The 14,017-nt window shown below is 36.6% G+C and overlaps 1 protein-coding gene across 1 annotated transcript in view; it reads right to left on the bottom strand.

The window, feature by feature from the left end:
* Arhgap15 (Rho GTPase activating protein 15) overlaps nt 1-14,017 on the bottom strand; it is a 597,450-nt gene that overhangs the window by 518,760 nt on the left and 64,673 nt on the right. The window contains exon 3 of the mRNA XM_052725640.1: nt 5,922-5,990. Within this exon, the coding sequence (XP_052581600.1) occupies nt 5,922-5,990 (69 nt within the window). The remainder of the gene's footprint in view (nt 1-5,921; nt 5,991-14,017) is intronic.

Below are 14,017 nucleotides of genomic sequence, written 5' to 3'. Positions count from 1 at the left end.
TTGATTGTATGCCTACTGACTTCAGGATAGGTCTTTCCTCTCCCACAGATACGAGTGCAGAATGATGCCTTTCTTCGATCATTGGTGCTTCTGCTTAGCCGTAGTCTGAACGTTTCTCCAGGAAAGGCCATGACTTCCTAATCTCTCTTCAGATTCCCAGAGCCTAACACACTTCCTGAATGAGCATGACCTAGACAAATACATGAATCAATAAGCAGACTCCTGCTTAAGAAAATGAAAGAAATATTTAATTTGAAATGGTTTCTAATAGGTGGATTCAATTATATAATTTATTATTATCGCCTTGAATATTGAGAGGCTATTATTTTAAAAATCTAACTCTAACTTAGCAAAATATTCTGAAATATTGAAGAGGTGTTTTTTGTTTGTTTGTTTGTTTGTTTTGTTTTTCTGGGTTTTTTGTTTGTTTGTTTTGTTTTGTTTTCAACTTAGAGGAACCCTGGCCTGGTCAATAGGATTATTCCCATGTAGTGACTATGCTTTTTTCTTTAAAATAAGGAAGTACAATATCTTTATAATGCCTTTCATCCTCAAAGCCCCCACAAGAATTAATTAATCCACAAAATGATATCGTGCTTGAAAAGGAAGAATCTGTGGTTTAGGTTTATCTACAAAAGGCTGCTTTGCCCTGAGCCAGGACAACTTCCTGAGCTCTGCCCTCAAAATCCTCCTTGCTCAGGAGAAAGTAAATAATTCTCTAAAGCCCGCCATAGGCTTTTGACTCCTGCAGGGTTATCCAGACATGCCTTACAATGTTTCAATAAAAATAAAGAAGATAAAGATTTAACACACTATAATCAGGGTTACTTTTTTTGAATCTTTAGGGAAAAAGGAAAAATGTCTTGAAAATAATTGGGTCTCATGAACAGCTGTAATGTGGAATATATTAATAGGAGGTCAAGAAATGAATGCATAGGAGTGCATTAGACGTTTGTGTCATGATGTTCCATGTTTGAAGCTGCTGCTTCATAACTGTGTTGAGCAATCACACACTTCTCTGCTGTGATCCCAGCCTCTTCCATGGAAGCCCTGTGATCTGCATCTGTGTGGCATTAATGCTACACTTCTTCCTGAACTGGGGCCACTGTGAGCATTTTTAGACTCCAATTAGCAATGTTTCAAAGGTAACAGTCAAAACAAATGTGTTGTTCTTTTAATTATTCATGTTGATCACAATCAGCTTTATCAAAGGGAACTGTAAAAAAATAATTCATGGTTCATGGTTCCCAAAAAGAAAACCCACTCAATGGAGCATCTGCAATAGCAGTTTCATTTTTATAAATAAAACATTTTACTCCAAAAAGGAGTAGACCTAATACACAATTTGAAAAGCTGTAACCAAAACTGTAGTCTCATGATTTTTAAAAATATTAGGGGAATTTTTAATATGAGGTAAAAGAAGTGAGATTTGCATTACAGCCATTTTTTTAAATAAATACGCATGAGATAATCCATATGATTAAAACAATAAACATAAGTAGTAGTATCAACTCAAGGGATTTAAATAATTACTCCAAACTATTTTGGTCCATTGTTTCATACATGACATCTTGTCTTGATAGATGCTGACAACCGATAGCTGTGGATGACTTGGCTGCCATCCTGAGGCATGGAGGCAGGAGGGAGGCAGGGAGAGATGAAAGCAGAGGCAAGTTGTGGGAAAAGAATCTGCGGGTAGATGAAGGGAATGTAAGCTCAAGTTAGTCAGATTTAAAGCAAACTCTGTGGATCCTGTAGAAGAACGTCTTCATGGATGGTAATGGAGAGTTGAAGATTTACAGATTTGCCTTTTGAAAAAGCCGGTGGCTCTTTCATCATTACTCTTCCTAACAGCCAAGTCACCAGATGAAGACTCCGTGACTGATGGCATTTCTGCCTTTAAATAAAAGTAAGAAACTCCATTCAGTAGAAGCCAGAAAGAAAAAAGGTGAATGTCCCCCGAGATCAGAAGACTGAGCAAGTGAAGTGCAGACTCAGAGAGAAAACTGGGGGGGGGGGGGGGGGGGGGGGGGGGGGGGGGGGGCGGGCGGGGAAATCAGTACCAGGAAGCAATTTAATTGATAATTTAAAAGTTTGTGGAAGTAGTGGCTATGTGTAGTTGTGTGTATGTTGAGATTACAGGGTAGGGGGACCATAGATTTCGAGTGATTACAAACTAAAATTTACTTTTGAGAGTATTTGTTTTGCGCCCAGTGATGGTGGCGCTCGCCTTTAATCCCAGCACTAAGGAGGCAGAGACAGGAGGATCTCTGTGAGTTCGAGGCCAGCCTGGGCTACAGAGTGAGTTCCAGGCAAGGCTCCAAAGCTACACAGAGAAATCCTGTCTCAAAAAAAAAGTATTGGTTTTACTTAGATTTACTATTTCTCTTCAATGTCACCTTCAAAGGTAACTTATTTTCTTTCTTTTTAAATTGAAACTGCAGAGATCACACAGTTCACCATGTTAGGTAATAAAAATATAACTTTAATATAAGGAAGGTAAACTATAAAAACTATTTCTGAATATTCTAATAGTTTAATTAAACTTGGGTTATGCTTGATATGCAGGCATGACTGTGGAGTTGAAAATTGGGTAATAGTTATTGATTAAATTTGAAAAAATCATAATTCGAATTTTTAAGTTTCATAATTCACAGACATATTATATGTAAATATTTGGGACATTTCAGTGGGAGAATTAGGACACTCAAACATAATTTCACAGACATTTGTGTATTTATATGTGTATATATATGTACACATATATGCATTGTATATATATATATACATACATGTACACATAAATAATTATTTGTATATATTTATTTTCCTATTCATTATGTGGCTACAATGTGACAAATTCTATACTAGGTCTTAATAGTGAAATAGTAAATCATGCATAACCCTCTCTTCATGTAAGTTATAAATCAGTATGAGAGATGGAAAAGGAAGTAGGCAATTTTAGTGATATACATCTGGGACAGAGACAAGTCCCAGTTGCTCTTGGAAAGCAGATTATACAAGGGCAAACTACCTCAAATTTGAGAAATCATAGAAATGATTTCCATAGAAAACGCAAAGCTCGGAACTGAAAATTTTGAAAACAAAATATGTAAATACATCAAATTACAATATTGAAAAGATTGAGCTCCACTTGAATAAGGAGCATATATTTATTACTATTTTCAACCATTGCTTTCATCATCCCTGAATATCTTGTTACATCAGTTGGCAAATATGTCTTTCCAGAACAAACAATAATGCCAAAAGTAATGTAAGTGGGAGCATGACATAAAAAAGAGAATACAAGTCATGGTCTCTCACTTCCAGGCATTTCCAGTCCAACTACAGCACAAGTCTATTAGCCATGAAATGAGAGTGGACAGCATAACAGTATTTGAACATGTGATAGCATGAAAGCGCCATGATTACCACAGAAAAGTCAAGCTCCTTCAGGCTAAAAGCCATGTCTCAATCATACTTCTATTGCTGGCTTGAGGGTCTGTATTTCGGAGTGGATTATATATGGCATAAATCAGGGGCCACAGGAGAATTCTATAAACTTGATACCATAGGTAACAGGAAGCCAGTTTGTTTGGATAAAGAAAACAAAATATTGAAGGCACTGCCTTAAGGGAAGTTGTTCTGGTGTCACTGCCCATGATCTGTGTGAAAGACATAAAGGAATATTAGAGGTGGGGGCCAAAGCATTTGAAAGTCAAGATGATGGAATGAGTGTTTACAAAGAGGATTGAGTAGTCACATGCCAGCTGAGGAGAGGCTACTTCAGAAGATTGCTGGTTCGGTTGGAGCTGAAAAGATGTCTCAGTTGGTCTTATTGCATACCTATATACGTGTATATACACTCAACACATGTGTGTACAATAATATGTGTGTATAGTAACATGCACATGTGCATGCACGCTTGCACGCATGCTTGCGCACACAGTTGTATATCAATGATGGTAGGTAAAATAAACAGCAGAAGGAAAGTCATTTGAAACCTAGCAATATTTGTTGCTGCTGGAGCTGGTGTGATGTTGAGGGAAGTAGTTGGGGGAGATACTTATGACGGGTGACTTTAGTAGATTCTACTTCCTGCTTTTAGTGAGAAGGAAGTCTCAGAACAAATGACTAATTAATACTTCAAGACTTAAGAAAATGGTGAAATATAGATCTGCTTATAAGCAAAGCCTTTAGCTTTTCATTATGCCATATACTCAAATAATACTTTCCAAACTCTTCCATATTCTTGCAATTATAAGAATCATAGGAACAGAATAGTGGACATAGGAAGTAATTTCTCTACCCTAGCAGACTAACATTTCAATGAGTGACAAATAAATAAAATGTATGTGAGGTCTACAGAGAATATTGAATAAGGGTGAAAATGAAGAACCTAAAATAGATTAAACAAGATATATTTTGAAATTTACATTTATTCTTTCTCTCTCTCATGTGTGTGCCTGAGTGCATGCAAACATGTGTGTGTGTGTGTATGTGTGTGCGCACGTGTGTGTGTGTGTGTGTGTGTGTGTGTGTGTGTGTGTGTGTGCGCACATGTATGTACGTAGGCATACATATGCCATGGTGTATGGGTAGAATCCAGAAGACAGATTGCTGAAGTCAGTTCTCTTATTAATATATGCATCATAGACATTAAACTGAGATTGAACTTGTTGTCAGCAACTGCCTTTATCCAATGAGCTATCTTACCACCCCAAGAGTTATTTTTAAGATATAATAATAATAACAGTAATAATAATAATAATAATAATAATAATAATAACAGGACAATGAAGCAGTGACAGTTAAATATACTGGCCACAAATAAATTATAGTTTACATGAAAGATGAATGAACAAGTTAAATAACACTTTAGAGGAAGGACCAGTTTGGTGGGAACAAAATAAGGCAGAAGAAGGAGGTGATGTTGATGAAGTAGCCGGACATTTAAGACTTGGAACTGCTGGTTGCCTTCTAACTTCTGCCCTTGGGAGAATAGAAGCCAATCCAAGTTTTGAGTCAAGGAGTGATATTATAGGCTGACTGACACAAAGTTGACATTTTAACCTCCATCATGACTGCATGAGGAGATGGGAAGTGATTAGCTCATGAGTGTGGATCCTTTATGAATGGGATTTTATGAAAAGAAAGGCTTTACAGTCTTATTCAATTGGCTATTCTGAAAAGACTTGGCACACAGGAAATGAAGAAGGAAAGAGAAAAGGGTCCTGTTCCAGGCCATTAAATTCCTGGAATGTAGCCCAGGCTGGCCTCGAACAGGTGATTCTCCTGCCTCTGCCTCCTTCAGCAAATCCTACTGGCATGCACCACCGCAACTGGGCGGTGGTGGCATATGCCTTTAATCCCAGCACTCGGGAGGCAGAGGCAGGCAGATCTCTGTGAGTTCGAGGTCAGCCTGGGCTACAGAGTGAGTTCCAGGAAAGGAGCAAAGCTACACAGAGAAACCTTGTCTCGAAAAACCAAAAAAAAAAAAAAATTCCTGGAATGTATCAATTGGTGTTTGTGTAAACAAAGACATAACTGGGTGGGGGAGGAAAACATACATTGGAATTTCTTGTCCTAAACACAAGTTTTATAGTATTTGATGCAAAAGAGTCATACTTGCTATTTCTTACAGAAGTGAATCCCACCAATCACCTTGTCAGTGAGCTTGACAGTCCCTCTGTCAAACTTCCTGATATGATCCTGTTCTCCATGACAGGTTGATTGTAACCTTTGAGTGTCACTGAGCTAGGCAATAATAAACATACCTCAATTCTGGTAAAACACATCTAAATTCTGGACTCACACAATGTATGATGATTATGTGTGTAGTTTCAAGACATTGAGTTTATGGCACCTTTTTGCAGTAGTAGATCAAAGAGTAGAATACTAGAGTAAAATTAGTCACTTACTGGATGTTCTATTGGTGGAATGACATCTTTCAAGACATGCTGTGAATGATTCCTTCTGTGCCGGGAAATCTGCAAACACATTGACATTTGATGCTATTACATTGTTTTTCTTTACAAAGTTGAAAATCATTTTAATGAGCACAATTTAGTGGATATGCAAATGAAAGTGAACATATTAAAATTTAATTAAATAAGGATAATAACATAGATATAAAATGCTCAATGCATTAGATGTTAATTGATTTGAATAAAGTTTATGTTTCAAGATGGCTGGCTGAAAAAAATAATTATGTGCCTTTCTAAGTCTTGAATTTCATCTTATCAAGTAGTGAGATCAGTATTTCAATTTTGGACCTTACCAGACCTTTACACCTGCTTTAACTGAATTATATAATGCAAGTGCCACTACAAGGCATTAAAGGTTAGAACACAAAAATTACATGCATATTCCTCTTGGAACTCTTAGCTTGGACTATATTCCCAATGCTATGTGGACGCTCAAATCATTGAATATAGTGTGTCCACAAGGAGAGACTTTGTCATTTATGGTTGTTAGAGTAATGAGGCCCTCGTTTTAACCAGCTTCAACCACCAATCACATGAATATGAAACTTCCTGAGGATTGGTTCACCCAAACATAGAGTAGCCTCAACCTTCAAACTTCCAAGCTGTTTTGGAGGACTTGAAGGAGAGACAAGCTGAGCCTAGGCTTTATTCAGAAAAAAACATTTTGCTTTTCTTGCCAGACTCTAAGCATAATAAGATAAATAGTTTACATCTTTGTGTTTTACCATCTTAAGTTGCAGTAACTGGGAAAAATATTTCATGTTGAAATATGATGTGATGTTTGTGATGCCAGCTCATGATTCTCAAAATACGTGTTGTGTTATTTTCACATCTTCCTTCATTGTTCAGATACCATTAAATACATGAAAGTCACATGGAACATTTTCTTTGGACAAAGAAGAATGAGAGTTATTGTACTTTCACTAGAAGAAGCATCAGGGACAAATTCCATCATTAAAAAAGAAGAGAGGAGGAAGTTATGATTTAATTTGATTGATAGCTTAAAGGATTTCATTAGTAAGATTTCTTCATATTTTATATGAGAGAGAGAGTGGGAAGGAAGAAAGGGAAGAAGTGGATGAAAAAAATAAGGCAGGTCTTAGCACCATAAGTAGAGATGAAAAAGGTTTTGTGTCTTTGGCTCTAGTTACTGGTGTGTTTAACAGACTGAAGGAATTAGATCAATGTCTGTGAAGATTTTGAGGTAATTGTATTACCATAGAAACCAGAAGCTGGGTCTAAAATCCTGTAACTCTATAACAATCCTGGAAGCCCATATTTGTTCCATAAAAACTGTTATAAAGAGAGCCAAATTTGAGATCATTCTTTCCACTGTCCAGTTGGAGTCCGGATGGAAGGATGGGCATAAGGCACAGGGAAGTACACGTAGAAAGCAGACACAAACTCTAGAGAATAATGGACATGAGGTGTTCTCCCAGGTCGAGGAGTCAGGAATGGTCTTCACCACAACCAGGGTCTCACAGGGTCTGGCCAGCAGGACACAGTCATTATTTTGGTGTACTGACGAGGCTGTTAACCATTTTTTCCCTCATTTACCTCATTCTGACCCCACCATTATCTGTTAAATACGGTAGATAAAGTAAAGCATGCAACTTGAATTTTAAGTCCTAAATCATTTAGCTCTCCAGAGATACTGTGACTTCATGAAAAAGAACTATTTATCACCAAAGATTCCGTAAATAAGAGCCTAATGCAGCCGGATGCTGTGATAATTTATCTTCGTTTTCAATGTGATTGGATCTGAAATCAACTAAGAAACACGTATCTGGCCTAGTAATTAAGAGCATTTCCAGGAAGGATTAACTGTGAATCAGGGGAGACTCTCTACAAAATGGGCAGGACCTTTGGCAAGCAGCCTGGAAGCCAAGAGGTCCAGGGGAAAAGCATCGCTGTTGGGTGCATGCTTTGGCTTTTTGCAGTTACATGTGTATGTTTTACTGTTGCTGCCACTGTGGTTGTCATCAGAATCCAGCTTCTTCGGCCTTCCAATGTGAACTAAAGACCAGCAGCTCTCCACGAATGCTCCAGGCCATCAGCACGAGACTGGATCTGCTGGGGCATCTGAGTTTTCAGCCTCTCAGGTGTACAGCCAGCCACTGCTGGAATACCTCGTCCCTATCATATAAGCCAGTCTCATGGGTATTGGTTAGAATTGTCTAGAGGAATGGGATTGATTTGGGGATGTCTTCTTTGGGGATGAGGAAAGACACTTTTCCAAGTGTTGGAAAGTAGATACAAAGTAAGAGAGAGGTAAGGGGAGATGCGCTCTTGTACCTGCACTTAGCCTGTCTTACAGTTAGGGCTTGCCGTTTGCCTAGTTTAGGCTAACAGAATGTGAATAGAAGCAAAGGTATGTTAATGATAAAAGCTCTCTTTTCCAGATTCTCTCTTTCTTTTGACGCTGGCTAACAGTCAACACCAAACTAACCTGTATGGAAGGAAGATTCAAGACCCCATGTCACCATGTGGAGGAAACTAACCTAGGCTCAGAAAGTTTACATTTACTAATCATTTTACCTCAAACTTTTGGGGAGGAAGAGTTTTGTATTTATAGAAAATTTCAGAGGTTCCAGCAGAAAACAGCCTTCTCTTACACAAGTGAGAAATAAATTCCTATTTCTTGGAGTCATCATGCAGTTTAGAGAATTTGAAAGCTGGTATTACCTCAAAAGGATAACCATGGTAGATACTCAGTTGATGTAAAGATGCAAGATCTTATGCCCAAGGATGCTGAGAGCAAAAGCAGTCGATGAGAGGAATCCTAGAAACTCCAGCTTCACAGTGGCTATCTCCACTACTCAGCAGTGAGAAATGATCTTCTGTCACTTAATACTTTAAATAAATAAATAGATAATCATCTCAGGATGGCATGCGTTTGGAAGTACCTCTCCTAAGTACTTACCATACTCTACTTGTATCCATGCAACATACATGTTTTACATGTAAGTGTGGAAGATTGTGAATGGCAGAAACTTTCAGATTTTATCTCCTTAAAACCCAAGTATATTTTTAGCTTGGGTGCAAAAGTCAATTACCTGGAAAGTAAAATACTTCAAGTGTTCGAGGTAGTAATGCCTAGAAAATCCTAAAGTTTCTGTATGGGACCTGGTCAGCCCTATCATTCCGTGTCCTCTTTTGTTCCAATGTTAGTAGGCTTGGATGCGGACAGTAGCACACCAGCCCTGAAGTATCCCTGTATCTCACCTTGTAAATGTGTGCCTTTAAGGCAGGCTTTCAAATTCTGCTTTGTTCTTATTGTTAACAAAGTAATGAGCTTGTTAGAGTTGTGACAGTTTAACTTTCATTATTAGTTTTAAAGTCTTAAGATTTTGAAGAAAGATTATCATATCAAAGCCATTTACTAGTATAGTCACATATTTTACTTTAAAACAAAACTGTTACAATTATATTAAATGAACAATATAGGGGAAAATATGGGGAAGCTCATATAGTAAGCCAATGATTAAAATTGAAATCAATGTTAATAAGAAAAATTGAGAGAAATGACCATTTTGAACACATACTTGCTTTTCTCTTGAAATGGACCAAATTTAAATTGAAAATGATAAAAGGACAATACCTTGTGCTAACTTTTATGGAGAACTGACTTGCCAGGTACTATTGAAGGTTTTTTGCATACATTAGAATGCTTAATCTCACAGAAACTTTAAGAAGTCAATAATATTACCTTGTTTTATAAACACAGACATTGTTTAAGTACCTTTGTGAATCTATACCTAACAAAAGCACAGATAATATTTTAACTTGGATCAGTATTTATATATTTATTATGCTTTATGCAGCTATCATCCTTTGCATACATGTGTATCACACATACATGTATATATACATATGTATATACATAAAATCATATGTGCATCTCATCAGTAAGTAATGTCATGAGGAGCTGAAACTTTGAGTCATTTCAGTGTGCAGAAGAGAATGTTTCTAAGGTAGATGCTTGAGAGAAAGTCAAGCATGTAAATTTGCACACATTTAACAGGGAGTCTAGAAATGGGTTTCAAACATTTTACAAATCATCTTAATCCTTGTTTGGGGGAGGTAATGTTCCTGATCATTCCTAACTCAATTAGCTGCTGATCTGTCATGTTCAACCGAGTTATGAGGGTGTTGAAAATAGAGAACTTTCATCACCCATTCTCGGCTGAAACAGTCTTTCCAGTAAAGCAAAGAAAGACGCCATTCCAATCAGATTCAGCTGACCGACAGTTACAGGTTTGAAAATTCTGATTTCATAATGGCTTAATTGCTACACATAGATATCAGAAAAAGTTAGGATTCATCAAACAGTCTTTCCATTATATACTTAATTGAAATAATAAATATGAATAAAACTTGGGATCAGCTAAAATTCTCATGAAATAAGTTTGGAGGGGGAAAAAAAACCTCCTAAACTGTATTATAAATAATTGAAAATTTCATAGTACCTTTATAGATATTAATGAGCAGCTAATTATTGTCTGATTTGGTAAGTTGTCTTGGGATACTCCTTATACTTGATGGTTTAAGACAGTAGATCCCTATGATCAAATAGTGTTGTTAGAACAATGTTCATGTTTGGTACACTCATTTCAGTAATGTCTAAGTAGGTCACTAAAATACACTTGTTTGTGTTATCAAATATTTCTACTATGAGTACAGCAAGAGAGTGCTTCATTTAGATATCCCTAGTTATTACCAAGAATTTGAGGACTGAGATGCTACTCAGTTTCAAATACCTATGCTTTGTCTGAAGTTGTAAATGCCATGTTTCATGACCTGGTAAAGTCTGTTAGTTCTTTTTAACTTCTGATTATTTTATAAGTAGTTGATGAATTTGAGAAGTTGAATAACAATGAGAAGTTACTGTAGTTTAGTACAGCTTTATTTCAGCAAGTTATTTTTTTCATGTAATTACAGAAGCTTTACCTGTGTGGAAGACACTATTTTCATGTATACTTCTCTTTGGTTCTACGTGGTTTTAAGCCTAAAGGAAACATGTATGCTTGCTGACCACATAGTTGAAGGCACACAGCCACCTTTCTTTTGTTGGTTTTTATATTTCTGAGTTATGAAATGTTTTTAATACCATTTTACAATTCTACTTTGAAATAATCATAAATTTTTACTTGAATTTATTTCTAAAATTCTGAGCAAATAAAAGCTTTGACAATTCAGTTTCTCTGGCCTGTTTATTAAGAGTATCATTTAAAAGTTGCAATTGAAGTGACATGGTTATGTCTTAAGCTGTTTTTATCTCTGTATCCTGCCTCCTAAATAAAGAAGTTGCGACAATTAGTATTTGAATTGGTGATAACCTTTCATTTAAAGAAGAAAAAATGTTATGTCACATTTCATCTTTTTTTTTTTTTTTGCCTGAGCAAACTACTTAGTCAATGATGGTACCTTCTTATTGAATGATCATGCCCTATAAATGGAAATGATTTGTAGTAGGTTCCATCGAAAATCAATTGAAATATAAATGTCTTCTGACTTGGATTCCCTTAGAATTGATATCAGATTAATCTATATGACTGAACAGTTTTTGACCAAAGGCTCACCTTTCCCTCGCTATCAGCACACAGCCCTTTCTCCTTCCTGCAGCTTTGGAACTATGGAAATATGAAGTACCCAGAATGCATAAACGTGCTTCCTTCAAACCCCTCTCTTCTCTTATTAGAACACGCACCATAATTTTTCAGATCTTTAGCTTCAAAATGGAATTTAAAAGTCACTTTTTCAAATATTCTTCATTTTTCCTTCCATTTCTTTTTCATTTTTTTTATCTATTTAAAGCGCATGAAACTGATGAGTGGGATTAGTCTGTGATATATTACATACTGTAAAAATAACAGACTTTGGGCACATTATTTCCCCTGTGTGGGAGGGTCTACCATAAAAGTTATGCATAAACATGAAATATTCCACACAGCTCTGATTTTAAATAGATTACCATTTTTGATGAAAGTTTATATCTTGTGGCTTAGACTTGAAATAAAATCACTTGAAAAGCATTAGTCCGTTCCAAGGTTTTCACAGACATGTGCGTTTTCTGAGGCATACCTCCCATTAGCAACCTCCCTGGATACGTGGATGAAAAGCAGAAATAAATCTGTGGTTAAGTTTAGTCTTTATCTTCACAGTTTTTCAAAGTTTTTTTTTGGTGTATCCCAAGTCTTATATTCAAATTTTCATTTGTTTTGCCAAATTCTATTTCTTAAACCTATCAGAATCAGAATTTAAAGGAAAGTTAGTTGAATTCTTTGGGGAACGTGGAGACATGGCTAATATTTCTAGGGCTTGTAACAATGTAGTTATTTACACATCATAAATACAGCCCAAATGATGACTTCTCTCACAGCATGTATGTGTGGTAGCTAGCTTTGCAGAAAGAAGACTGAGATGGTGGCCTTGTCCATCCTGTGCACAGAACCTGTTGTACCTCTGTGGACACAGAAACTTACCCAGTTCTCAGTTTTCTGCCGTGATGTAAATGAGTTTTTCAGTAGACTTAGTGGGAGGTGCTCACGTAAAGCGGTGACAGACCAAATTATTTTACTTTGTACCTTATGAGTGTATGATAGATACACGCTAATGCTTAGCACGCTCATTTTACTTTTCCCCTTCTGACCGCTGTACTATTTAAATGTCATAGTGTGTATCCATAACCAAATCTATTCCCCACACATGACGTTTGGCTGCTCCTTAATCCTCTTTTATTGTATAATATGAGTCAGGAATAGGACACTGCTTATTATGTTTTTTATCCCCTGAGAAAAATTAAAGGGAACAATTAGAAAGGATTCCTGAGACATGTTAAGGCTAAACTTAACCATAATTTCCTGACTCCCAGATAGCCAAAGAAAGGCACTTCTGGGATAGTTCCAAATGCTTAATACCTTTCTTTTCTTTATTTAATCTCAAACACATGTTTTACTTCAAGAAGAAAATCAGACTACCTACTGATCCTATTTAAATACAAATTAATTGTGTACAGTGGTGCCCATTGGCTTGCTTCAGATCAATATTATTTCTTTTGGTCTCTCAGGATATACCACAGTTCCTGTCTTCATAGACTGAAATCATCATCAGAACCAAGGATGCTGATGTCTGAGGGTTATGCTTCTCTGTATCTCTTTAATGTGAAATATGTCAATGCCTTGTGTTCATTCTTAGTATTTTATCTCTGTAGGAACATCTATGTTTTAATAAGAATTTTGTTTTATGTATGCTTTAAATAGTGTTTCCCTAAAAATTTTAAAATTTTCATTGATACACAACCATAACACATGTTTATGGGGCAAAAGTGCAAAATTTCAGTTCAGATATATAATGAGTATCGATCAGATGATGGTAATTGATGTATCCATTATTTTGAATATTTCTCACATCTTTGGGCAGCAATCAAATTTCTCTCACTTGCTGTTTTGAAACACGCATCTAAGTATTGTCAGTCTCAGGTAATGTGCTACAGAATATCAGGAGTAACTTCTATCCAAACGTACCTCTGTTGTCCCTAACCATTCTCTCCCTTTACTTCTGTTCATGCTAACTACTCTCTTCATATGATTGGCTTTTTAGACTCTGCATATGCAGTGTTCAGCCTTCTTTCTCTACAACAGGATGCCTATAATAATTAACTTAGAAAGTTTGTTACGGGTAATGGCTTTGGAAGTTTCGATCCGTGGTCAGTTGATGACAATGTTTTAGGCCCGTGATGAGACAGCACATCCTGTGGGAAGCATGTGGCAAAGCAGAGCTACTCAGTTCTTAGGGAGGGAGCAAGAAAAAAAAAATGGGACATACCAGGACCCCACAATGGGGACAACCCCAGTGGCATAAGGATGTCCCATAATGCTCTCTTCCTCAAAGTCTACAACACCTCCTAATAGCACCACCCTTGGGCACAAGTTGGTGATGCGTTTTATTCGGCTTATGACACTATTAACAGCAGTACAGGATTTATTGAAGTCACAAGTGTGATCATTGCCAAGAGCAAATAAAATAGT

Source organism: Peromyscus californicus, unplaced genomic scaffold (genome assembly GCF_007827085.1).
Source record: "Peromyscus californicus insignis strain IS unplaced genomic scaffold, ASM782708v3 Scaffold_7__1_contigs__length_154581171, whole genome shotgun sequence".
Classification (NCBI taxonomy): domain Eukaryota; kingdom Metazoa; phylum Chordata; class Mammalia; order Rodentia; family Cricetidae; genus Peromyscus; species Peromyscus californicus.
Note: the sequence above shows the minus strand (reverse complement) of the source record. Positions and strands in the feature narration are given on the sequence as shown.